At 43.2% G+C, this 27,991-nt stretch overlaps 3 protein-coding genes across 9 annotated transcripts in view; all 3 read right to left on the bottom strand.

Moving 5' to 3' along the window:
- Nucleotides 1-9,372, bottom strand: part of LOC118361787 (sialic acid-binding Ig-like lectin 12) — an 89,775-nt gene extending 80,403 nt beyond the window's left edge. The window contains exon 1 of the mRNA XM_052484250.1: nucleotides 9,240-9,372. The gene's annotated coding sequence lies outside the window, so the exon portion shown is untranslated. The remainder of the gene's footprint in view (nucleotides 1-9,239) is intronic.
- On the bottom strand, nucleotides 327-27,030 carry LOC127912896 (B-cell receptor CD22-like). 2 transcript variants are annotated; one of them, XM_052483915.1, is made up of 8 exons: nucleotides 26,837-27,030; nucleotides 8,362-8,436; nucleotides 7,685-8,065; nucleotides 7,250-7,555; nucleotides 6,849-7,124; nucleotides 1,719-1,824; nucleotides 1,548-1,605; nucleotides 327-1,203 (listed from the first exon to the last, which is right to left on the bottom strand). In XM_052483915.1, exons 2-8 carry the CDS (start codon nucleotides 8,408-8,410, stop codon nucleotides 931-933), a joined length of 1,449 nt encoding a protein of 482 aa, XP_052339875.1. In that variant the 5' UTR covers nucleotides 8,411-8,436; nucleotides 26,837-27,030; the 3' UTR covers nucleotides 327-930. The 2 variants fall into 2 exon arrangements, with proteins under 2 accessions (XP_052339875.1, XP_052339876.1); XM_052483916.1 differs by lacking the exons at nucleotides 8,362-8,436; nucleotides 26,837-27,030 and adding an exon at nucleotides 8,493-8,631.
- Nucleotides 17,941-27,991, bottom strand: part of LOC118370655 (B-cell receptor CD22-like) — a 30,533-nt gene continuing 20,482 nt past the window's right edge. Inside the window, exons 5-8 of one of the 6 annotated variants that reach the window (XM_052483907.1) lie at nucleotides 24,463-24,738; nucleotides 19,333-19,438; nucleotides 19,162-19,219; nucleotides 17,941-18,817 (exon numbers count right to left, since the gene is read on the bottom strand). In XM_052483907.1, coding sequence (XP_052339867.1) covers nucleotides 18,545-18,817; nucleotides 19,162-19,219; nucleotides 19,333-19,438; nucleotides 24,463-24,738 — 713 coding nt within the window. In that variant the 3' untranslated portion in view covers nucleotides 17,941-18,544. The remainder of the gene's footprint in view (nucleotides 18,818-19,161; nucleotides 19,220-19,332; nucleotides 19,439-24,462; nucleotides 24,739-27,991) is intronic. The other 5 variants (XM_052483908.1, XM_052483909.1, XM_052483910.1 and 2 more) reach the window with 5 other exon arrangements.

The raw sequence follows: 27,991 nt of genomic DNA, 5'->3' as shown, positions 1-27,991 counted from the left end.
CTTTGAGTGAAAGGTTGTTATACTGGCACCACCCTGCCAGGTCTCTGACCTCCTCCCTATAGGCTGTCTCATTTTTGTTGGTGATCAGGCCTACCACTGTTGTCTCGTCTGCAAAGCTAATGATGGTGTTGGAGTCGTGCTTGGCCACACGGTTATGGGTGAACAGGAAATGCAGGAGCGGACTAAGCACACACCCTTGAAGGACCCCCGTGTTGAGTATCAGAGAGGCAGATGTGTTGTTTCCTACCCTTTCCACCTGGGGTGCGGTCCATCAGGAAGTCCAGGATTCAGTTGCAGAGGGACCAATAACACCAAAAGATGTCATGGAAATTGAATGTAAAGGTTTTTATTGCAGTGCAATTAATAAACAACCTTACATTCAGCCTCAATTGATTATGTTGTTAAACACTCAACATAAAAACTGAAACTATATATTCTAAATAGATAAAAACTGAAAATAGAAAAAAATGTTATTCTGGCAACTGCACAAAAGATGAAGATAAACAGTGTCTAGTAGATGTTAACACCATTCTGCCATCATGTCGACTCACTGCACCAACTTCCTGTCTTGTATCAGACCACTGTCTCTCCAACTAACTGTGTCTTCTCTCCTCAGTCATCATTGACTTTATATGGTCTTAATCTGCCTTCAGTAGGCTAGTTGAACTCAGCAGTTCCTCTATACTGGAACCCATTAAACAGATTCTCTGTGAACTCAACACTCAAAATAAATGGTCTAAAATAAAGAGTAGCCTACATCATCGTATCAACACTATAGTAACAGTTAAACACTTTTCAACCCAGAAAATTCTACAAATATGCAGATAATCAAAGAGCACACAATTATAAATGTAACAAAAGTACCAATAGAAACAGATACACAATGACAATACTGTACATAAAAACACTTAATACCCAATTGCAAAATACTTAACATCCACCTGTTTTATTCACTTGTGCATAAAGCTCATCTAGGTTGTTAAGAGGTGGTTCCTGGGCCCTACTCCCAGTCACATTGACTTCAGCGTACTCACTCTCCTGTCCCTGGACCCTGTCCTGGGCTGCAGCTGGGGTCTCTTTGGTCTGTAGTTTGGAGAAGTCTATGTCACCATAGTGGATCTCTTCAGGTTGGTCTTCTGCAGGTTTCTCTGGTTCCTCTCCGGGTGTGGCCTGGTTAGTACACACTGTCCCAACCGGGGAGTTCTGTGGAGAGAACACAGAGAGAGGAACAGGTGTAAAGCTCTAAGTTCAGTAATGTGTAAAACTCTAAGGTCAGCAGGTTACACAACACATACTGAGTGGATGACAATGAAAACGTCAATTCAACTGACAGGTGTAAAGACAGTAAACACTGTCAAAGTCCAACAGCCATTCTGTTATCATTCCATGTCATTGCAGGATGTGGCATTGCTTTCGGTGTGGTCATCTCCCCCTAAACTTGCTCTGAAATGATGTTAACCTCATGGATTTAAATAGTTTCAGCATTAATTCAGTACTTCCTTAGACACACTTTGTAGATGGTTTTGTAAGTTGAGCCTTATTCCCACCTGTCCCTGTGGACTGTCTGTCCTTTCAAGTCCATTGTGGAGCCTCGAGTTTCTCCTCCTGGAAGACATTTACAAAGATATTCTGAATGCACTGTGAGGGTTTCCATATGCAAAAGCACAAACACAGCAGAAATAAAATTGTTTTGCGTTGATGCCAGGAATAGTTCTTACCATACAAAAAGACTGATCAGGCTGATAAGCAAAATGGCCCCCAGAGTTCCTGCTGCAACCCCAGAAACCAGAAACCAGAAACCAACCCCTGAGGTTTTTGACTCTTCTTGCCATGAAAATACAACACATATTATGGTCAATTCTCACAAAAAGATCTCTCAAGTACACTTCCTGACCAAATGTATGTGGACACCTGCTTGTTGAACATCTCATTTCAAAATCATGGCCATTAATTAATATGGAATATAGAATGTCATTGTATGCTGTAGCAGACTCACCCCATCGCGACGTCCCCCAAAGGTTAGCTCTCTAGCCCTCGCTATCTCCCTGCTTGCTAATTCGGCCTGCTAACGGCTAGCTTGTCTAGCCCGGGCCTACGAACTGTTAGCTTGTTAGCACAGGCCTGCTAACCATCTGAATCACCGCATCCCAAACACTCTGAACCCATTTACTTTCTATCTCTCTTTGATTTTTATTTTGTTTATACCTTCCGGAAACCTGCCTCACCCACTGTGATACGGAATCGCTATTACTTTTAATTTTAATTTTATTTTTATGACACACTCAAGAACCTCCAGACGCTAACCAGCTAACTAGCTACAAGCTATTTAGTCATTGTTAGTTTTTTTTTAAAACCTGGATAACACTCGCCAGCCCAGCTTCCCTGCCCATCCACCGCTGCCCCCTGGACACTGATCTCTTGGCTACATAGCTGACGCACGCTGGACTGTCCATTAATCACGGTACCCCATTCTGCTTGTTTGTTTATCTGTCGGCCCAGTTGCCTAGTCAACGCCATTTTACCTGCTGTTTGTTGTGCTAGCTGATTAGCCTCGCCTACTGTTTTTAGCTAGCTTTCCCAATTCAACACCTGTGATTACTGTATGCCTCGCTGTATGTCTCTCTCAAATGTCAATATGCCTTGTATACTGTTGTTCAGGTTAGTTATCATTGTTTTAGTTCACAATGGAGCCCCTAGATCCACTCTGCATACCCCTGTTACCTCCTTTGTCCCACCCCCCACACATGCGGTGACCTCACCCATTACAACCAGCATGTCCAGAGATACAACCTCTCTCATCATCACCCAGTGCCTGGGCTTACCTCCGCTGTACCCGCACCCCACCATACCCCTGTCTGCGCATTATGCCCTGAATATATTCTACCATGCCCAGAAACCTGCTCCTCTTATCCTCTGCCCCCAACGCTCTAGGCGACCAGTTTTGATAGCCTTTAGCCGCACCCTCATACTACTCCTTCTCTGTTCCGCGGGTGATGTGGAGGTAAACCCAGGCCCTGCATGTCCCCAGGTACCCTCATTTTTTGACTTCTGTGATCGAAAAAGTCTTGGTTTTATGCATGTCAACATCAGAAGCCTCCTCCCTAAGTTTGTTTTACTCACTGCTTTAGCACACTCTGCTAACCCTGATGTCCTTGCCGTGTCTGAATCCTGGCTCAGGAAGGCCACCAAAAATTCAGAGATTTCCATACCCAACTATAACATCTTCCGTCAAGATAGAACTGCCAAAGGGGGCGGAGTCGCAGTCTACTGCAGAGATAGCCTGCAAAGTAATGTCATACTTTCCAGGTCCATACCCAAACAGTTTGAACTACTAATTTTGAAAATTACTCTCTCCAGAAACAAGTCTCTCACTGTTGCCGCCTGCTACCGACCCCCGTCAGCTCCCAGCTGTGCCCTGGACACCATTTGTGAATTGATCGCCCCCATCTAGCTTCAGAGTTTGTTCTGTTAGGTGACCTAAACTGGGATATGCTTAACACCCCGGCAGTCCTACAATCTAAGCTAGATGCCCTCAATCTCACTCAAATCATCAAGGAACCCACCAGGTACAACCCTAACTCTGTAAACAAGGGCACCCTCATAGACGTCATCCTGACCAACTGGCCCTCCAAATATACCTCCGCTGTCTTCAACCAGGATCTCAGCGATCACTGCCTCATCGCCTGTATCCGCCACGGAGCCACAGTCAAACGACCACCCCTCATCACTGTCAAACGCTCCCTAAAACACTTCTGTGAGCAGGCCTTTCTAATCGACCTGGCCCGGGTATCCTGGAAGGACATTGACCTCATCCCGTCAGTTGAGGATGCATGGTCATTCTTTAAAAGTAACTTCCTCACCATTTTAGATAAGCATGCTCCGTTCAAAAAATGCAGAACCAAGAACAGATACAGCCCTTGGTTCACTCCAGACCTGACTGCCCTCGACCAGCACAAAAACATCCTGTGGCGGACTGCAATAGCATCGAATAGCCCCCGTGATATGCAACTGTTCAGGGAAGTCAGGAACCAATACACGCAGTCAGTCAGGAAAGCTAAGGCCAGCTTCTTCAGGCAGAAGTTTGCATCCTGTAGCTCCAACTCCAAAAAGTTCTGGGACACTGTGAAGTCCATGGAGAACAAGAGCACCTCCTCCCAGCTGCCCACTGCACTGAGGCTAGGAAACACGGTCTCCACCGATAAATCCATGATTATCGAAAACTTCAATAAGCACTTCTCAACGGCTGGCCATGCCTTCCGCCTGGCTACTCCAACCTCGGCCAACAGCTCCGCCCCCCGTAGTTCCTCACCCAAGCCTCTCCAGGTTCTCCTTTACCCAAATCCAGATAGCAGATGTTCTGAAAGAGCTGCAAAACCTGGACCCGTACAAATCAGCTGGGCTTGACAATCTGGACCCGCTATTTCTGAAACTATCTGCCGCCATTGTCGCAACCCCTATTACCAGCCTGTTCAACCTCTCTTTAATATCGTCTGAGATCCCCAAGGATTGGAAAGCTGCCGCAGTCATCCCCCTCTTCAAAGGGGGAGACTCCCTGGACCCAAACTGCTATAGACCTATATCCATCCTGCCCTGCCTATCTAAGGTCTTCGAAAGCCAAGTCAACAAACAGGTCACTGACCATCTCGAATCTCACCGTACCTTCTCCGCTGTGCAATCTGGTTTCCGAGCCGGTCACGGGTGCACCTCAGCCACACTCAAGGTACTAAACGATATCATAACCGCCATCGATAAAAGACAGTACTGTGCAGCCGTCTTCATCGACCTCGCCAAGGCTTTCGACTCTGTCAATCACCATATTCTTATCGGCAGACTCAACAGCCTCGGTTTTTCAGATGACTGCCTTGCCTGGTTCACCAATTACTTTGCAGACAGAGTTCAGTGTGTCAAATCGGAGGGCATGCTGTCCGGTCCTCTGGCAGTCTCTATGGGGGTGCCACAGGGTTCAATTCTCGGGCCGACTCTTTTCTCTGTATATATCAATGATGTTGCTCTTGCTGCGGGCGATTCCCTGATCCACCTCTACGCAGACGACACCATTCTATATACTTTCGGCCCGTCATTGGACACTGTGCTATCAAACCTCCAAACGAGCTTCAATGCCATACAGCACTCCTTCCGTGGCCTCCAACTGCTCTTAAACGCGAGTAAAACCAAATGCATGCTTTTCAACCGATCGCTGCCTGCACCCGCATGCCCGACTAGCATCACCACCCTGGATGGTTCCGACCTTGAATATGTGGACATCTATAAGTACCTAGGTGTCTGGCTAGACTGCAAACTCTCCTTCCAGACTCACATCAAACATCTCCAATCAAAAATCAAATCAAGAGTCGGCTTTCTATTCCGCAACAAAGCCTCCTTCACTCACGCTGCCAAGCTTACCCTAGTAAAACTGACTATCCTACCGATCCTCGACTTCGGCGATGTCATCTACAAAATGGCTTCCAACACTCTACTCAGCAAACTGGATGCAGTCTATCACAGTGCCATCCGTTTTGTCACTAAAGCACCTTATACCACCCACCACTGCGACTTGTATGCTCTAGTCGGCTGGCCCTCACTACATATCCGTCGCCAGACCCACTGGCTCCAGGTCATCTACAAGTCCATGCTAGGTAAAGCTCCGCCTTATCTCAGTTCACTGGTCACGATGGCAACACCCATCCGTAGCACGCGCTCCAGCAGGTGTATCTCACTGATCATCCCTAAAGCCAACACCTCATTTGGCCGCCTTTCGTTATAATATAATACCAGTACTCTGCTGCCTGTGACTGGAACGAATTGCAAAAATCGCTGAAGTTGGAGACTTTTATCTCCCTCACCAACTTCAAACATCAGCTATCCGAGCAGCGAACCGATCGCTGCAGCTGTACATAGTCTATAGGTAAATAGCTCACCCATTTTCACCTACCTCATTCCCATACTGTTTTTATACTGTTTTTATTTATTTACTTTCCTGCTCTTTTGCACACCAATATCTCTACCTGTACATGACCATCTGATCATTTATCACTCCAGTGTTAATCTGCAAAATTGTATTATTCGCCTACCTCCTCATGCCTTTTGCACACATTGTATATAGACTGCCCATTTTTCTACTGTGTTATTGACTTGCTAATTGTTTACTCCATGTGTAACTCTGTGTTGTCTGTTCACACTGCTATGCTTTATCTTGGCCAGGTCGCAGTTGCAAATGAGAACTTGTTCTCAACTAGCCTACCTGGTTAAATAAAGGTGAAATAAAAACATTTTTTAAAAAGCCTTAATAATTCCCTTCACTGGAACTAAGGGGCCCAGCCCAAACAATAAAAAACAGCCTCAGAACATTATTCCTCATCCACCAAACTTTACAGTTGGCACTATGCATTGGGGCAGGTAATGTTCTCCTGGAATCCGTCAAAACCCAGATTCGCCTGCCGGACTGCCAGATGGTGAATCGTATATTCAACACGCCAGAGAATGGATTTCCACTTCTCCAGAGTCCAATGGCAGTGAGCTTTACACCACTGCAGCTGATTCTTGGCACTGCACATGGTGATCTTAGGCTTGTGTGCAGCTGTTCGACCATGGAAACCCATTTCATGAAGCCCTCAACAAACAGTCCTTGTGCTGCCGTTGCTTCCAAAGGCAGTTTGGAACTCGGTAGTGAATGTTGCCATCCTTCTGCCAATGTTTGTCTACGGAGATTGTATGGCTGTGTGCTCGATTTTAAACACATGTCAGCAAAACATGTGAGGATGTAATAGCTGAATCCACGCATTTGAAGGGGTGTCCACATACTTTTGAATATGTATTTTGTATCTAACCTAAGATTGTGCCCTACGTACCCATTTTACCTTTTATAGCCAGCTGCACTTCATTTGACTTCCCACAGCCGTGACTATTTCTTCCTCCACAGTAGTACAGTCCTCCATCACCAACAGTCACATTGAGGGTGTAACTCTGTCCAGATGCTACCTGTGTTCGTTTACCCCCACTGATCTTGAACCAGGTGAAGTTTGTCACAGGAGGGTTGGCTGTACTGCTGCAGGTCAGATTAACACAGCTGCCCACTAATACTGGATCAGCTGGACTGATGGAGGCCGAGGTGTCCTTAGGAGAGACTGAGGGAGAGGGGTTCATTTAGAATGTATCTGGATATGGTATATTGAATAGTCTCATCAAATCCACTCTATTACAATCATCAGTGAAAATATCTATTCTTCAGGAACCGGTGACTAAATCTTACATGAAACGTTAAGCATCATGTTATGTTCAGCTGTCTTGTTGCTTGTCCCTACTGGGTAGACTGCAGTACAAGTGATGTTCTTCTCATGATGAAGATATGACGGAGTGAAGGTCACCGTGGAGAGAACTGATTTGGTTTGGTCTGATTTCTCCTGCAGTTGGTTCTCAGGTGTGAACTGTGTTGGGAGAGTCCATGTCAGCTCAGGGGGGTGTTCAGGACAGGGAGCGACAGCAGAGCAGTTCAAACTGACAGGGGTCCCTTCCTTCACCTCACCTGAGACAGTAATGATGGGACTGGAAGGCAAATCTGTAATACATTGTAGATAAAATATATTTACACTAACAGTTAAACTGTCCACTTGTTCAACTCTTATCTTTGATGCAAGGAATCTAAACTGGAAAAAAATGTTGGTTTTAAAGATAAACTGTCTCTTACCCCTGACCACTATATTAATAGACTTATCAGGATCTGTTGCACGGTATGGTTGACTCTCAATCCTGAGGAAGTATATATTAGTGTAATTGGTGGTTACATTGAAGAAGACTGTGGTGCAGTTCATCTGGGACATGTTTCCAGTTATCTTCCCTTGATATCTGTTGACTGTCTTACTGCTGTTAAATATCACATTGTCCGGAAGCCGACCAAAGTTTTCTTTAATCCACACTCCAGAGAGTAGTATTGTGCTGTTAAATGTATCCTTATGTTGGTCAGGAATATCAAATGAACATGGGATTTGCACACAGGAGCCAGTCAGTACATCCAGTCTATCTGGCATTGTGGTGATCAAATCTCGTTGACCAAAACAGACCAAAACACCTGCAACATAAAGGACAATATCAGGGAGGTAATATGATATTTTCAGTACAGTCACTCTCTCTGCAGCAAAAAATATATACTCATTTCAATGTACAGGTGATTCCTGATGTCACGACTCCATGCCCTAAACTGGATCATGAACATATCTGGAGCACAATGTTTGAATCCAGACTATTAAACTCTGCTGTTCTATACATTGAGACAGATGGGAATACAGCTCATAGTATGAAACATCATCCCTTGTACTTATTCCTCTGTCTGATTCATAACTAGTTGTTGTTGTGTGTAAGACTCACCTGATATAAAGAGGACAATGAGAAAAAGCATGTTCTCAGGACAAGCCATGTGAGAACTCACACACTACTGATCACCTGAAACAGTACAAACATACACACATTTAGTAACTCAACACACTGCCCCTCCTTACCTTCAGGCTCAAACCCAACACCCGAGCACTCCATTCTCCCACCCCTACAGGAGGGCAGCTCCCGCTCAGGCTGTCCAAGCTCTTTTCTGTCCTGGCACCCCAATGCTGGAACCAGCTTCCCCCTGAAGCTACCTGCCCATCTTGCGAAAACACCAGAAACCCTACCCCTTCAGGGCATTTTAAATAATCCCACAGCACCCCCCCCCCCTCCCCCTTTCACAGCCCGACCTCAAAAAAGCCTTTTGTGAACTAACATCCGCACTTGACCCCACACTTGACACACTAGCTCTGACTTTGCTGATACCTGCTTGAGTGTACTTACTATGAATGTAATGCGGTTGTCTCACCTGACTATCATAAGATGAATGCACCAACTGTATGTCGTTCTGGATAAGAGTGTCTCTGCTAAATTACTCAAATGTATTACATTGAACCTTAATGCGTACAGTGCATTTGGAAATGATTCAGACCTCTTGACTTTTCTCCCCTTGTTATGTTGTTCGAAAATGGATTAAATTGTTCTCTCCCCTCAATCTACACACAATACCCCATAATAACAAAAACCATTTTTAACAAAAAGTGGAAAAAGGAAAGGGGTCTGAATACTTTCTGAATGCAGTGTATGGCTTTCAGTTGTGAAGCTATAACATGAACCAACAGCAGCAGCATTTCAAATCATTACCAGTAATAACATTTCAGTGAGTCTTAACATTAAAATGAAAAGATAGTGAAGAAGTTGACACTTGCCTTATGATCTTGAAAAGCGATCACAGAAAAGGAGATGATATCACACCCATAGTGAGTTCTGACAAACTGAAGTGTTGCAATTCAAGTTGGACAATGGCATGTGATGTACTTCCTATTCCTTATAAGTGAACAAAATTATTTGCATTTTCAAAAGAAGTAGTATAATTGTCTACTAATTATATACAGTCAAACGTTTAGACACACCTACTCAAGGGTTCTCTCGTTTACTATTGTCTACATTGTAGAATAGTGAAAACATCAAAATTATGAAATAACACATATGGAATCATGTAGTAACCAAAAGTGTTAAATCAAAATATATGCTATATTTGAGATTCTTCAAATTAGCCACCCTTTGCCTTGATGACATTCTTGCATACTCTTGGTATTCTCTCAACCAGCTTCATGAGGTAATCACCTGGAATGCATTTCAATTAAGAGGTGTGCCTTGTTAAAAGTTAATTTGTGGAATTTCTTTCCTTATTAATGTGTTTTAGCCAATCAGTTGTGTTGTGACAAGGTAGGCTTGGTATACAGAAGATGGTCTTTCACCAAATAGGGCGAAGCCCATCATTTTCTTTTCTTCCAATTTTAAATTGAACCTTTATTTAACTTGGCAAGTCAGTTAAGAACAAACTATTATTTACAATGACTGCCTACCCCGGCCAAAGCTGGGCCAATTGTGCGCCGCCATATGAGACTCCCAATCACGGCCGGACGTGAAACAGCCTGGAATCAAACCAGGGACTGTAGTGACGCCTCTTGCACTGAGATGCATTTATTATTATTTCTTGCTTCACAGAAGTACAGTCCTCCATCAACAGTCACATTGAGGGTGTAACTCTGTCCAGATGCTACCTGTGTTGGTTTATTACCACAGATCTGGAACCAGATTAAGGTTGTCACAGGAGGGTTGGCTGTACTGCTGCAGGTCAGATTAACACAGCTGCCCACTAATACTGGATCAGATGGACTGATGGAGGCCGAGGTGTCCTTAGGAGAGACTGGGGGAGAGGGGTTCATTTTGAATGTATCTGGATATGGTATATTGAATAGTCTCATCAAATCCACTCTATTACAATAATCAGTGAAAACATGATAGAATGATCTATTCTACTGGAACCGGTTACTAAATCTTACATGAAACGTTAAGCATCACGTTATGTTCAGCTGTCTTGTTACTTGTCCCTACTGGGTAGACTGAGGTACAAGTGACGTTCTTCTCATGATGAAGATATGACCGAGTGAAGGTCACCGTGGAGAGAACTGATTTGGTCTGGATTCTCCTGCAGTTGGTTCTCAGATGTGAACTGTTTGGGAGAGTCCATGTCAGCTCAGGGGGGTGTTCAGGACAGGGAGCAACAGCAGAGCAGTTCAAACTGACAGGGGTCCCTTCCTTCACCTCACCTGAGACAGTAATGATGGGACTGGAAGGCAATTTACACTAATCGTTAAACTGTCCACTTGTTCTACTCTTATCTTTGATGAAAGGAATATGAACAGGAAAAAAAAGTTGGTTAAAAGATAAATGGTCTCTTACCCCTGACCACTATATTAACATACGTTTTATTGTCTGTTGCATGGAATGGTTGACTCTCAATCCTGAAGTAGTATTTATTAGTGCAACTGGTTGACAAGTCTCATTAACCAAAACAGGCCAAAACACCTGCAACATAAAGGACAACATCAGGGAGGTTCTGATGTTTTTTCAATTCAGTCCAATGATATGTATTAAAACTAGATGACTGAGAGGGGCCTCTGTTTGGAGGCAACTGCACAGCCATCTTGTTACTCCTCCTCCAGTGTAAAACAGATGGAAGATATAGAAACACATTTATTAATGTCTATATTTGTTTTAGACAAGTATATTCTATTACAGACACCTTAATGCAGACTTTCAAATTATATTGTGACCTGCAACACTTGCTTCCGTAGAGAGACACTGCCGTTTCTCCAGCCAATGATTGCATCTTGAAACTCACTAAATTGGTATTATCCAATAGCTGCTTCATCTTTGAGTCAGAGTTTTTCCTTTTTCCTTTGCCCCCAACTATGAGAAAATGTATGTGGAACAATTTGAGGAACCACTCACAAAACAGAGACACCCCCTACTTTCTAAAATCCTCCTATGGAAGAAATACATAGATGATGTCTTTGTGCTCTGGGAAGGAAGCAGGAACTAAATGAATTCCAAACTCTGCTAAACGAGAGCTCTGAATATCTCAAATTCACCATGCAGACTGATTAGAGAAAAAAAACTACCTGGACTTATGGATCATCAATGAGAATGATGCATTACATACAGACTTGTACACAAAGTCAACAGATCTCAAAACTCTGCTAAGTGGGGATAGTATGCATCCCCTTCCCCTCAGGAATGGTCTACCATACAGCCAGTTATGCAGGGTTAAACGAATCTGTGGCCAACAGTCAGATTTTGACAGCAATGCTAAGAAAATGAAAAATACATTTAAATTCAGAGGAAAAAAAACCTCTGATGCTGCAACGATGAAAATATCTCAAAAACCACAAGATGAAATGCTAAAAACTTAACCAAAGAATAAAAACAAATCTTTTGCATTAAGTACACCAAGTGTTCAGAGAAAATGAAAGCAATCCTGAAGAAGCACTGGCATATTCTGCAGTCAGACTATAGAATGGCAAACCTCTTTAAGGATCCCCACTGGTGGTCTATAAGTGTGGTCACAATATTGAGGATAGCTTAGTGAGATCTGACCTGCCCCCTGAGACCACTCAGACACTCTTGACATGCAATCCAAATTGGAAATACCAATGTGGCTCGTGCTCACAGTGCAATAGCATTACAAAAACATCCTTCTTCAGACACACACATACAGGTGTAAACATCCCTGTTAGGGGGATCATCTCTTGCAAGATAAAGGGTGTAATCTGTCTCATCACATGTTCATGTGGAAAAACCTACGTAGGACAACAGAAAAGACAATTAAAACAATGCATAGCTGACCACTGTAACGTGTGTCGTCGTCTGACACGCATATACACACACGCATTGAGCATGTTGGCCTACCAAGGAGAGGAGGTATTTAAAAACATTGACCCCTACTGTCTTAAAATTGACTTTGATCTCAGGCCCTTCTTATGAACTATTCATTTCATGAAGAAGTCTTATAAATGAATATATTCTTTCTACAGTTTATCAGCGTGCAACCAATATGTTCCCCCTGTTGATGATGCTTATCGTGCATTATTGATGAACCAAAAGATTACATGTAACAACATTTTATGAAATTGGAAACAATTAAATACATGTGAAATTAAATAAAACAATAATGTATGTTGATGCTAATCTTATGCTAATTTCATCATTGGTACAGTCTCTCCCAATAACATTAATATGAATTTATTTCAAAGTACAGGTGATTTTTCAATTGATTGGTATGTTGTCAAGGAGTGAGGTGAGGTGTGTTTGTGAGCAGATGACCACTATTTTGAGCCCGGTATGGGGACAGGGACAGTGGTGGAAGATATACTGTTAACCACATACTGACGTCGGTTTCACATGAACATACAATGACATGAAAAGGTTTTCCCCCCTTTCTGGTTCTCTATTTTGCTTCTTTTTTTACTGAATGTTATCAGATCTTCATCCAAAACCTAATATTAGATAAAGGGAACTTGAGTTTACAAATAACAAAAAAAATAGTTATAGTTATTTAATTTATTTCATTAACAAAGTTATGCAACACCCACGCCCCTGTGTGAAACAGTAATTCCCACCTTATACTCAATAACTGGTTATGTCACCATTCCAAAACACACAATCAGGAATACATCAAAATTGATTTAATGTACCAAATTTAAAGTTTTGGAATGGCCAAGTCAAAGTCCAGACCTAATCCCAAATGAGACATTGTGACTGTTCATGCTTGAAAACCCACAAATGTCACTGAGTTAAATCAGTTCTGCATGGGAGAGTTTGCCAAAATTCCTCCACAGCAACGTGAGAGACTGATCAACAGGAAGCATTTGGTTGGAGTCATTTCAGCTGAAGGAGGCACGACCAGTTATTGAGTATAAGGGGGCAATTACTTTTTCACACTAGGACATTGGGTGTTGCATAACGTTGTTTCAGGAATTAATGAAATAAGTACGTCATTATTGTGTTTCATGTTCACTCATGTTTCATTTATCTAATATTAGCTTGTGATTGAATATCTGATAACATTCAGTATCAAAAATATGCTAAATACATTTTCACAGGACTGTTTGAATCCAGACTATTAAAATACACTCGTGAGGAATTAACTTGACACTTTTCTACACAATTAAAAAGCCAGTATATCACACATCCCATAAAATATAATGACTTGTGGTTATTCCTTTATGTCTGATTCATAACTAGTTGTTGTTGTGTGGAAGACTCACCTGACATAAAGAGGCCAATGAGAAAAAACATGTTCTCAGGACAAGCCATGTGAGAACTCACACTACTGATCATCTGAAACAGGTCAAACATTCACTTCCTGGTAGAGTAGGTCACATGACACATACTGTATCACATTGAAACTTTAGTCCATAGTCACATAGGTTCTTCAGTTGTGAAGCTAATACATGAACTAACAGCCAGCCGTACATTGAACATTTTGAATCTCATTACTAAAATATAAAGATAAGATGTGAAGTTGTTGACACTTGCCTTACAACAGTAAGCAGAAATTTGTGTGGCACATCTCACATCTCATCAGTGACATACTTCCTAATAAGTGTATTTGTATAACAGGATGTTGAATAGTCTATGTGATGGGTGTCAACATCAGTTGTGAAAACATTATATGCTAATTTAAGCATTTAGAACATTGTCATTTTCTATTGAACCTTTTACTCCAGAACAATTAGTCTCAGTCACTTGAAACATTGCAGAGGTGGCCTGATCCATGTTTCACCAGTTTCAAATGAAATGGGCCCCAGCTGCCCACTGACTGACTCTACACACAAAGTGTGTGTCAGCCACTGACTCAACAGCATTATATGACCTATATACATTTCATTACTGCCCGAAATGAAACACTTATATACAAGATATTTTTCATTGTGGGATAATAATATTCATTGCAGTTAATGTATGTGTGGTGGGTAAATAACCCTTTTAGGGGGAAGGGGACCCCTTTACAGCATTTTGTTACAGGCCCCCAAGTAGTCAAGTCCGCCCTTGATACAACAACGGAAACTTTCTGCAATATAACCATCTCCCTCTCCTCTATCTCCCAGGCTTAAATGGACATTTGTGTGAGATTTTGTCAGAAACAGAGTAACTGTAATTGTAGCTGATGGATTATCACACACTCCTCCATTTCTCCTGCACCCACTTGCTCTTTCATTACATCACTTCTATCTGCCAAGAAGAGAATGGTGGGCTGGGAGCCACAGGAGAAATTAATGGACAACCTCAAATGCATTCTCATTTGTGTCTCTTGATCAACACTCAAAATCAAAACGACACAATAACTCCCAACATTACACACATGAAAAATAGACATGTAATGGGGATATTTAAGATGAATAAAGTTCAGATTCAGTTTAGAGTGATTCATATAATGTTCAACATATTCATATATTTGACCTTTCTGTTACATGATTTCCAGTGTGCTGTAACACATTTCGGGTTGATGTGTCACTAGACTCAATGCTGTATGTTGTGTGACTATGCCGCAGGACTACCTGACATGATGACTCCTTGCTGTCCCCAGTCCACCTGGCCGTGCTGCTGCTCCATTTTCAACTGTTCTGCCTTATTATTATTCGACCATGTTGGTCATTTATGAACATTTGAACATCTTGGCCATGTTCTGTTATAATCTCCACCCGGCACAGCCAGAAGAGGACTGGCCACCCCACATAGCCTGGTTCCTCTCTAGGTTTCTTCCTAGGTTTTGGCGTTTCTAGGGAGTTTTTCCTAGCCAATGTGCTTCTACACCTGCATTGCTTGTTGTTTGGGGTTTTAGGCTGGGTTTCTGTACAGCACTTTGAGATATCAGCTGATGTACAAAGGGCTATATAAATACATTTGATTTGATTTGATTTAGCTGACAAAGCCACTGCCTTTTGTTTTGACTTCCTACAAGCCTCTCAGGCTGGTGTTTATAGAACATGTGTTGGTCTGATTGGGAAATAAAGGGACTGTCTCCAAGAGGATGGTGTTTACAGAACATTTGTTGGTCTGATTAGGAAATAAAGGACTGTCTCCAAGAGGATGGTGTTTACAGAACATTTGTTGGTCTGATTAGGAAATAAAGGGACTGTCTCCAAGAGGATGGTGTTTACAGAACATTTGTTGGTCTGATTAGGAAATAAAGGGACTGTCTCCAAGAGGATGGTGTTTACAGAACATTTGTTGGTCTGATTGGGATATAAAGGGACTGTCTCCAAGAGGCTGGTGTTTACAGAACATTTGTTGGTCTGATTAGAAAATAAAGGGACTGTCTCCAAGAGGAAGGTGTTTACAGAACATTTGTTGGTCTGATTGGGATATAAAGGGACTGTCTCCAAGAGGATGGTGTTTACAGAACATTTGTTGGTCTGATTGGGAAATAAAGGGACTGTCTCCAAGAGGATGGTGTTTACAGAACATTTGTTGGTCTGATTGGGAAATAAAGGGACTGTCTCCAAGAGGAAGGTGTTTACAGAACATTTGTTGGTCTGATTGGGAAATAAAGGGACTGTCTCCAAGAGGAAGGTGTTTACAGAACATTTGTTGGTCTGATTAGGAAATAAAGGGACTGTCTCCAAGAGGATGGTGTTTACAGAACATTTGTTGGTCTGATTAGGAAATAAAGGGACTGTCTCCAAGAGGAAGGTGTTTACAGAACATGTGTTGGTCTGATTAGGAAATAAAGGGACTGTCTCCAAGAGGATGGTGTTTACAGAACATTTGTTGGTCTGATTAGGAAATAAAAGGACTGTCTCCAAGAGGATGGTGTTTACAGAACATTTGTTGGTCTGATTGGGACATAAAAGGACTGTCTCCAAGAGGATGGTGTTTACAGAACATTTGTTGGTCTGATTGGGAAATAAAAGGACTGTCTCCAAGAGGATGGTGTTTACAGAACATTTGTTGGTCTGATTAGAAAATAAAGGGACTGTCTCCAAGAGGATGGTGTTTACAGAACATTTGTTGGTCTGATTGGGAAATAAAAGGACTGTCTCCAAGAGGATGGTGTTTACAGAACATTTGTTGGTCTGATTGGGAAATAAAGGGACTGTCTCCAAGAGGATGGTGTTTACAGAACATTTGTTGGTCTGATTGGGAAATAAAGGGACTGTCTCCAAGAGGATGGTGTTTACAGAACATTTGTTGGTCTGATTGGGATATAAAGGGACTGTCTCCAAGAGGATGGTGTTTACAGAACATTTGTTGGTCTGATTGGGAAATAAAGGGACTGTCTCCAAGAGGATGGTGTTTACAGAACATTTGTTGGTCTGATTGGGAAATAAAGGGACTGTCTCCAAGAGGATGGTGTTTACAGAACATTTGTTGGTCTGATTAGGATATAAAGGGACTGTCTCCAAGAGGATGGTGTTTACAGAACATTTGTTGGTCTGATTGGGAAATAAAAGGACTGTCTCCAAGAGGATGGTGTTTACAGAACATTTGTTGGTCTGATTGGGAAATAAAGGGACTGTCTCCAAGAGGATGGTGTTTACAGAACATTTGTTGGTCTGATTAGGAAATAAAAGGACTGTCTCCAAGAGGATGGTGTTTACAGAACATTTGTTGGTCTGATTAGGAAATAAAGGGACTGTCTCCAAGAGGCCAGTAAGACATTGTCTCTGGTTCCAGGATGGATGTTGTCTACCTGTTGCAATTTGTATTAAACCTGATTGATTCATGATTTTCTTTATCAACGATTTCTCTTCTCTTTTGTTCACAGACGCACAAATATCATACCCCCAAGACATGCTAACACCTCACCTCTGCGTTGACAGGGAGGTTAGTAATTTGGGGAGGTGGGGATGTTTCTCACTCATAATTATTCACTATTCATCCAGGACTATACGTAATCATGGTAGAATCCCCATGAATGTGTTTAGAAACATATTATATTCTTAATTACAATAAAAGTGACTGCAAAATGACACGATACATCTGTATAACTTTTTGAGGATCTGAGGACCCAGTCCAAATCTTTTCAGTCTCCTGAGGGGGTATAGGTGTTGTTGTGCCCTCTTCACGACTGTCTTGGTGTGTTTGGACAATGATAGTTTGTTGGTGATGTGGTCACCAAGGAGCTTGAAGCTCTCAACCTGCTCCACTACAGCCACATCAATGAGAATGGGGACGTGCTCGGCCCTCCATTTCCTGTAGTCCACGATCATCTCTTCCTTTGTCTTGATCACTTTGAGTGAAAGGTTGTTATACTGGCACCACCCTGCCAGGTCTCTGACCTCCTCCCTATAGGCTGTCTCATTTTTGTTGGTGATCAGGCCTACCACTGTTGTCTCGTCTGCAAAGCTAATGATGGTGTTGGAGTCGTGCTTGGCCACACGGTTATGGGTGAACAGGAAATGCAGGAGCGGACTAAGCACACACCCTTGAAGGACCCCCGTGTTGAGTATCAGAGAGGCAGATGTGTTGTTTCCTACCCTTTCCACCTGGGGTGCGGTCCATCAGGAAGTCCAGGATTCAGTTGCAGAGGGACCAATAACACCAAAAGATGTCATGGAAATTGAATGTAAAGGTTTTTATTGCAGTGCAATTAATAAACAACCTTACATTCAGCCTCAATTGATTATGTTGTTAAACACTCAACATAAAAACTGAAACTATATATTCTAAATAGATAAAAACTGAAAATAGAAAAAAATGTTATTCTGGCAACTGCACAAAAGATGAAGATAAACAGTGTCTAGTAGATGTTAACACCATTCTGCCATCATGTCGACTCACTGCACCAACTTCCTGTCTTGTATCAGACCACTGTCTCTCCAACTAACTGTGTCTTCTCTCCTCAGTCATCATTGACTTTATATGGTCTTAATCTGCCTTCAGTAGGCTAGTTGAACTCAGCAGTTCCTCTATACTGGAACCCATTAAACAGATTCTCTGTGAACTCAACACTCAAAATAAATGGTCCAAAATAAAGAGTAGCCTGCATCATCATATCACCACTATAGTAACAGTTTAACTCTTTTCAACCCAGCAAATTCTACGACTATGCAGATAATCAAAGAGCACACAATTATAAATGTAACAAAAGTACCAATAGAAACAGATACACAATGACAATACTGTACATAAAAACACTTAATACCCAATTGCAAAATACTTAACATCCACCTGTTTTATTCACTTGTGCATAAAGCTCATTTAGGTTGTTAAGAGGTGGTTCCTGGGCCCTACTCCCAGTCACGTTGACTTCAGCGTACTCACTCTCCTGTCCCTGGACCCTGTCCTGGGCTGCAGCTGGGGTCTCTTTGGTCTGTAGTTTGGAGAAGTCTATGTCACCATAGTGGATCTCTTCAGGCTGGTCTTCTGCAGGTTTCTCTGGTTCCTCTCCGGCTGTGGCCTGGTTAGTACACACTGTCCCAACCGGGGAGTTCTGTGGAGAGAACACAGAGAGAGGAACAGGTGTAAAGCTCTAAGTTCAGTAATGTGTAAAACTCTAAGGTCAGCAGGTTACACAACACATACTGAGTGGATGACAATGAAAACGTCAATTCAACTGACAGGTGTAAAGACAGTAAACACTGTCAAAGTCCAACAGCCATTCTGTTATCATTCCATGTCATTGCAGGATGTGGCATTGCTTTCGGTGTGGTCATCTCCCCCTAAACTTGCTCTGAAATGATGTTAACCTCATGGATTTAAATAGTTTCAGCATTAATTCAGTACTTCCTTAGACACACTTTGTAGATGGTTTTGTAAGTTGAGCCTTATTCCCACCTGTCCCTGTGGACTGTCTGTCCTTTCAAGTCCATTGTGGAGCCTCGAGTTTCTCCTCCTGGAAGACATTTACAAAGATATTCTGAATGCACTGTGAGGGTTTCCATATGCAAAAGCACAAACACAGCAGAAATAAAATTGTTTTGCGTTGATGCCAGGAATAGTTCTTACCATACAAAAAGACTGATCAGGCTGATAAGCAAAATGGCCCCCAGAGTTCCTGCTGCAACCCCAGAAACCAGAAACCAGAAACCAACCCCTGAGGTTTTTGACTCTTCTTGCCATGAAAATACAACACATATTATGGTCAATTCTCACAAAAAGATCTCTCAAGTACACTTCCTGACCAAATGTATGTGGACACCTGCTTGTTGAACATCTCATTTCAAAATCATGGCCATTAATTAATATGGAATATAGAATGTCATTGTATGCTGTAGCAGACTCACCCCATCGCGACGTCCCCCAAAGGTTAGCTCTCTAGCCCTCGCTATCTCCCTGCTTGCTAATTCGGCCTGCTAACGGCTAGCTTGTCTAGCCCGGGCCTACGAACTGTTAGCTTGTTAGCACAGGCCTGCTAACCATCTGAATCACCGCATCCCAAACACTCTGAACCCATTTACTTTCTATCTCTCTTTGATTTTTATTTTGTTTATACCTTCCGGAAACCTGCCTCACCCACTGTGATACGGAATCGCTATCACTTTTAATTTTAATTTTATTTTTATGACACACTCAAGAACCTCCAGACGCTAACCAGCTAACTAGCTACAAGCTATTTAGTCATTGTTAGTTTTTTTTTTAAAAACCTGGATAACACTCGCCAGCCCAGCTTCCCTGCCCATCCACCGCTGCCCCCTGGACACTGATCTCTTGGCTACATAGCTGACGCACGCTGGACTGTCCATTAATCACGGTACCCCATTCTGCTTGTTTGTTTATCTGTCGGCCCAGTTGCCTAGTCAACGCCATTTTACCTGCTGTTTGTTGTGCTAGCTGATTAGCCTCGCCTACTGTTTTTAGCTAGCTTTCCCAATTCAACACCCGTGATTACTGTATGCCTCGCTGTATGTCTCTCTCAAATGTCAATATGCCTTGTATACTGTTGTTCAGGTTAGTTATCATTGTTTTAGTTCACAATGGAGCCCCTAGATCCACTCTGCATACCCCTGTTACCTCCTTTGTCCCACCCCCCACACATGCGGTGACCTCACCCATTACAACCAGCATGTCCAGAGATACAACCTCTCTCATCATCACCCAGTGCCTGGGCTTACCTCCGCTGTACCCGCACCCCACCATACCCCTGTCTGCGCATTATGCCCTGAATATATTCTACCATGCCCAGAAACCTGCTCCTCTTATCCTCTGCCCCCAACGCTCTAGGCGACCAGTTTTGATAGCCTTTAGCCGCACCCTCATACTACTCCTTCTCTGTTCCGCGGGTGATGTGGAGGTAAACCCAGGCCCTGCATGTCCCCAGGTACCCTCATTTTTTGACTTCTGTGATCGAAAAAGTCTTGGTTTTATGCATGTCAACATCAGAAGCCTCCTCCCTAAGTTTGTTTTACTCACTGCTTTAGCACACTCTGCTAACCCTGATGTCCTTGCCGTGTCTGAATCCTGGCTCAGGAAGGCCACCAAAAATTCAGAGATTTCCATACCCAACTATAACATCTTCCGTCAAGATAGAACTGCCAAAGGGGGCGGAGTCGCAGTCTACTGCAGAGATAGCCTGCAAAGTAATGTCATACTTTCCAGGTCCATACCCAAACAGTTTGAACTACTAATTTTGAAAATTACTCTCTCCAGAAACAAGTCTCTCACTGTTGCCGCCTGCTACCGACCCCCGTCAGCTCCCAGCTGTGCCCTGGACACCATTTGTGAATTGATCGCCCCCATCTAGCTTCAGAGTTTGTTCTGTTAGGTGACCTAAACTGGGATATGCTTAACACCCCGGCAGTCCTACAATCTAAGCTAGATGCCCTCAATCTCACTCAAATCATCAAGGAACCCACCAGGTACAACCCTAACTCTGTAAACAAGGGCACCCTCATAGACGTCATCCTGACCAACTGGCCCTCCAAATATACCTCCGCTGTCTTCAACCAGGATCTCAGCGATCACTGCCTCATCGCCTGTATCCGCCACGGAGCCACAGTCAAACGACCACCCCTCATCACTGTCAAACGCTCCCTAAAACACTTCTGTGAGCAGGCCTTTCTAATCGACCTGGCCCGGGTATCCTGGAAGGACATTGACCTCATCCCGTCAGTTGAGGATGCATGGTCATTCTTTAAAAGTAACTTCCTCACCATTTTAGATAAGCATGCTCCGTTCAAAAATGCAGAACCAAGAACAGATACAGCCCTTGGTTCACTCCAGACCTGACTGCCCTCGACCAGCACAAAAACATCCTGTGGCGGACTGCAATAGCATCGAATAGCCCCGTGATATGCAACTGTTCAGGGAAGTCAGGAACCAATACACGCAGTCAGTCAGGAAAGCTAAGGCCAGCTTCTTCAGGCAGAAGTTTGCATCCTGTAGCTCCAACTCCAAAAAGTTCTGGGACACTGTGAAGTCCATGGAGAACAAGAGCACCTCCTCCCAGCTGCCCACTGCACTGAGGCTAGGAAACACGGTCTCCACCGATAAATCCATGATTATCGAAAACTTCAATAAGCACTTCTCAACGGCTGGCCATGCCTTCCGCCTGGCTACTCCAACCTCGGCCAACAGCTCCGCCCCCCGTAGTTCCTCACCCAAGCCTCTCCAGGTTCTCCTTTACCCAAATCCAGATAGCAGATGTTCTGAAAGAGCTGCAAAACCTGGACCCGTACAAATCAGCTGGGCTTGACAATCTGGACCCGCTATTTCTGAAACTATCTGCCGCCATTGTCGCAACCCCTATTACCAGCCTGTTCAACCTCTCTTTAATATCGTCTGAGATCCCCAAGGATTGGAAAGCTGCCGCAGTCATCCCCCTCTTCAAAGGGGGAGACTCCCTGGACCCAAACTGCTATAGACCTATATCCATCCTGCCCTGCCTATCTAAGGTCTTCGAAAGCCAAGTCAACAAACAGGTCACTGACCATCTCGAATCTCACCGTACCTTCTCCGCTGTGCAATCTGGTTTCCGAGCCGGTCACGGGTGCACCTCAGCCACACTCAAGGTACTAAACGATATCATAACCGCCATCGATAAAAGACAGTACTGTGCAGCCGTCTTCATCGACCTCGCCAAGGCTTTCGACTCTGTCAATCACCATATTCTTATCGGCAGACTCAACAGCCTCGGTTTTTCAGATGACTGCCTTGCCTGGTTCACCAATTACTTTGCAGACAGAGTTCAGTGTGTCAAATCGGAGGGCATGCTGTCCGGTCCTCTGGCAGTCTCTATGGGGGTGCCACAGGGTTCAATTCTCGGGCCGACTCTTTTCTCTGTATATATCAATGATGTTGCTCTTGCTGCGGGCGATTCCCTGATCCACCTCTACGCAGACGACACCATTCTATATACTTTCGGCCCGTCATTGGACACTGTGCTATCAAACCTCCAAACGAGCTTCAATGCCATACAGCACTCCTTCCGTGGCCTCCAACTGCTCTTAAACGCGAGTAAAACCAAATGCATGCTTTTCAACCGATCGCTGCCTGCACCCGCATGCCCGACTAGCATCACCACCCTGGATGGTTCCGACCTTGAATATGTGGACATCTATAAGTACCTAGGTGTCTGGCTAGACTGCAAACTCTCCTTCCAGACTCACATCAAACATCTCCAATCAAAAATCAAATCAAGAGTCGGCTTTCTATTCCGCAACAAAGCCTCCTTCACTCACGCTGCCAAGCTTACCCTAGTAAAACTGACTATCCTACCGATCCTCGACTTCGGCGATGTCATCTACAAAATGGCTTCCAACACTCTACTCATCAAACTGGATGCAGTCTATCACAGTGCCATCCGTTTTGTCACTAAAGCACCTTATACCACCCACCACTGCGACTTGTATGCTCTAGTCGGCTGGCCCTCACTACATATCCGTCGCCAGACCCACTGGCTCCAGGTCATCTACAAGTCCATGCTAGGTAAAGCTCCGCCTTATCTCAGTTCACTGGTCACGATGGCAACACCCATCCGTAGCACGCGCTCCAGCAGGTGTATCTCACTGATCATCCCTAAAGCCAACACCTCATTTGGCCGCCTTTCGTTATAATATAATACCAGTACTCTGCTGCCTGTGACTGGAACGAATTGCAAAAATCGCTGAAGTTGGAGACTTTTATCTCCCTCACCAACTTCAAACATCAGCTATCCGAGCAGCGAACCGATCGCTGCAGCTGTACATAGTCTATAGGTAAATAGCTCACCCATTTTCACCTACCTCATTCCCATACTGTTTTTATACTGTTTTTATTTATTTACTTTCCTGCTCTTTTGCACACCAATATCTCTACCTGTACATGACCATCTGATCATTTATCACTCCAGTGTTAATCTGCAAAATTGTATTATTCGCCTACCTCCTCATGCCTTTTGCACACATTGTATATAGACTGCCCATTTTTCTACTGTGTTATTGACTTGCTAATTGTTTACTCCATGTGTAACTCTGTGTTGTCTGTTCACACTGCTATGCTTTATCTTGGCCAGGTCGCAGTTGCAAATGAGAACTTGTTCTCAACTAGCCTACCTGGTTAAATAAAGGTGAAATAAAAACATTTTTAAAAAAGCCTTAATAATTCCCTTCACTGGAACTAAGGGGCCCAGCCCAAACAATAAAAAACAGCCTCAGAACATTATTCCTCATCCACCAAACTTTACAGTTGGCACTATGCATTGGGGCAGGTAATGTTCTCCTGGAATCCGTCAAAACCCAGATTCGCCTGCCGGACTGCCAGATGGTGAATCGTATATTCAACACGCCAGAGAATGGATTTCCACTTCTCCAGAGTCCAATGGCAGTGAGCTTTACACCACTGCAGCTGATTCTTGGCACTGCACATGGTGATCTTAGGCTTGTGTGCAGCTGTTCGACCATGGAAACCCATTTCATGAAGCCCTCAACAAACAGTCCTTGTGCTGCCGTTGCTTCCAAAGGCAGTTTGGAACTCGGTAGTGAATGTTGCCATCCTTCTGCCAATGTTTGTCTACGGAGATTGTATGGCTGTGTGCTCGATTTTAAACACATGTCAGCAAAACATGTGAGGATGTAATAGCTGAATCCACGCATTTGAAGGGGTGTCCACATACTTTTGAATATGTATTTTGTATCTAACCTAAGATTGTGCCCTACGTACCCATTTTACCTTTTATAGCCAGCTGCACTTCATTTGACTTCCCACAGCCGTGACTATTTCTTCCTCCACAGTAGTACAGTCCTCCATCACCAACAGTCACATTGAAGCTGTAACTCTGTCCAGATGCTACCTGTGTTCGTTTACCCCCACTGATCTTGAACCAGGTGAAGTTTGTCACAGGAGGGTTGGCTGTACTGCTGCAGGTCAGATTAACACAGCTGCCCACTAATACTGGATCAGCTGGACTGATGGAGGCCGAGGTGTCCTTAGGAGAGACTGAGGGAGAGGGGTTCATTTACAATGTATCTGGATATGGTATATTGAATAGTCTCATCAAATCCACTCTATTACAATAATCAGTGAAAATATCTATTCTTCAGGAACCGGTGACTAAATCTTACATGAAACGTTAAGCATCATGTTATGTTCAGCTGTCTTGTTGCTTGTCCCTACTGGGTAGACTGCAGTACAAGTGATGTTCTTCTCATGATGAAGATATGACGGAGTGAAGGTCACCGTGGAGAGAACTGATTTGGTTTGGTCTGATTTCTCCTGCAGTTGGTTCTCAGGTGTGAACTGTGTTGGGAGAGTCCATGTCAGCTCAGGGGGGTGTTCAGGACAGGGAGCGACAGCAGAGCAGTTCAAACTGACAGGGGTCCCTTCCTTCACCTCACCTGAGACAGTAATGATGGGACTGGAAGGCAAATCTGTAATACATTGTAGATAAAATATATTTACACTAACAGTTAAACTGTCCACTTGTTCAACTCTTATCTTTGATGCAAGGAATCTAAACTGGAAAAAAATGTTGGTTTTAAAGATAAACTGTCTCTTACCCCTGACCACTATATTAATAGACTTATCAGGATCTGTTGCACGGTATGGTTGACTCTCAATCCTGAGGAAGTATATATTAGTGTAATTGGTGGTTACATTGAAGAAGACTGTGGTGCAGTTCTTCTGGGACATGTTTCCAGTTATCTTCCCTTGATATCTGTTGACTGTCTTACTGCTGTTAAATATCACATTGTCCGGACGCCCACCAAAGTTTTCTTTAATCCACACTCCAGAGAGTAGTATTGCGCTGTTAAATTTATCCTTATGTTGGTCAGGAATATCAAATGAACATGGGATTTGCACACAGGAGCCAGTCAGTACATACAGTCTATCTGGCATTGTGGTGATCAAATCTCGTTGACCAAAACAGACCAAAACACCTGCAACATAAAGGACAATATCAGGGAGGTAATATGATCTTTTCAGTACAGTCACTCTCTCTGCAGCAAAAAATATATACTCATTTCAATGTACAGGTGATTCCTGATGTCACGACTCCATGCCCTAAACTGGATCATGAACATATCTGGAGCACAATGTTTGAATCCAGACTATTAAACTCTGCTGTTCTATACATTGAGACAGATGGGAATACAGCTCATAGTATGAAACATCATCCCTTGTACTTATTCCTCTGTCTGATTCATAACTAGTTGTTGTTGTGTGTAAGACTCACCTGATATAAAGAGGACAATGAGAAAAAGCATGTTCTCAGGACAAGCCATGTGAGAACTCACACACTACTGATCACCTGAAACAGTACAAACATACACACATTTAGTAACTCAACACACTGCCCCTCCTTACCTTCAGGCTCAAACCCAACACCCGAGCACTCCATTCTCCCACCCCTACAGGAGGGCAGCTCCCGCTCAGGCTGTCCAAGCTCTTTTCTGTCCTGGCACCCCAATGCTGGAACCAGCTTCCCCCTGAAGCTACCTGCCCATCTTGCGAAAACAACAGAAACCCTACCCCTTCAGGGCATTTTAAATAATCCCACAGCACCCCCCCTCCCCCTTTCACAGCCCGACCTCAAAAAAGCCTTTTGTGAACTAGCATCCGCACTTGACACACTAGCTCTGACTTTGCTGATACCTGCTTGAGTGTACTTACTATGAATGTAATGCGGTTGTCTCACCTGACTATCATAAGATGAATGCACCAACTGTATGTCGTTCTGGATAAGAGTGTCTCTGCTAAATTACTCAAATGTATTACATTGAACCTTAATGCGTACAGTGCATTTGGAAATGATTCAGACCTCTTGACTTTTCTCCCTTGTTATGTTGTTCGAAAATGGATTAAATTGTTCTCTCCCCTCAATCTACACACAATAGCCCATAATAACAAAAACCATTTTTAACAAAAAGTGGAAAAAGGAAAGGGGTCTGAATACTTTCTGAATGCAGTGTATGGCTTTCAGTTGTGAAACTATAACATGAACCAACAGCAGCAGCATTTCAAATCATTACCAGTAATAACATTTCAGTGAGTCTTAACATTAAAATGAAAAGATAGTGAAGAAGTTGACACTTGCCTTATGATCTTGAAAAGCGATCACAGAAAAGGAGATGATATCACACCCATAGTGAGTTCTGACAAACTGAAGTGTTGCAATTCAAGTTGGACAATGGCATGTGATGTACTTCCTATTCCTTATAAGTGAACAAAATTATTTGCATTTTCAAAAGAAGTAGTATAATTTTCTACTAATTATATCCAGGTCAAAAGTTTAGACACACCTACTCAAGGGTTCTCTCTTTTACTATTGTCTACATTGTAGAATAGTGAAAACATCAAAATTATGAAATAACACATATGGAATCATGTAGTAACCAAAAGTGTTAAATCAAAATATATGCTATATTTGAGATTCTTCAAATTAGCCACCCTTTGCCTTGATGACATTCTTGCATACTCTTGGTATTCTCTCAACCAGCTTCATGAGGTAATCACCTGGAATGCATTTCAATTAAGAGGTGTGCCTTGTTAAAAGTTAATTTGTGGAATTTCTTTCCTTATTAATGTGTTTTAGCCAATCAGTTGTGTTGTGACAAGGTAGGCTTGGTATACAGAAGATGGTCTTTCACCAAATAGGGCGAAGCCCATCATTTTCTTTTCTTCCAATTTTAAATTGAACCTTTATTTAACTTGGCAAGTCAGATAAGAACAAACTATTATTTACAATGACTGCCTACCCCGGCCAAAGCTGGGCCAATTGTGCGCCGCCATATGAGACTCCCAATCACGGCCGGACGTGAAACAGCCTGGAATCAAACCAGGGACTGTAGTGACGCCTCTTGCACTGAGATGCATTTATTATTATTTCTTGCTTCACAGAAGTACAGTCCTCCATCAACAGTCACATTGAGGGTGTAACTCTGTCCAGATGCTACCTGTGTTGGTTTATTACCACAGATCTGGAACCAGATTAAGGTTGTCACAGGAGGGTTGGCTGTACTGCTGCAGGTCAGATTAACACAGCTGCCCACTAATACTGGATCAGCTGGACTGATGGAGGCCGAGGTGTCCTTAGGAGAGACTGAGGGAGAGGGGTTCATTTAGAATGTATCTGGATATGGTATATTGAATAGTCTCATCAAATCCACTCTATTACAATAATCAGTGAAAATATCTATTCTTCAGGAACCGGTGACTAAATCTTACATGAAACGTTAAGCATCATGTTATG

The sequence above is a fragment of the Oncorhynchus keta genome, chromosome 28 (assembly GCF_023373465.1).
Source record: "Oncorhynchus keta strain PuntledgeMale-10-30-2019 chromosome 28, Oket_V2, whole genome shotgun sequence".
NCBI classification, from domain to species: Eukaryota; Metazoa; Chordata; class Actinopteri; order Salmoniformes; family Salmonidae; genus Oncorhynchus; species Oncorhynchus keta.
This window is presented reverse-complemented; position numbering and strand designations above follow the sequence as displayed.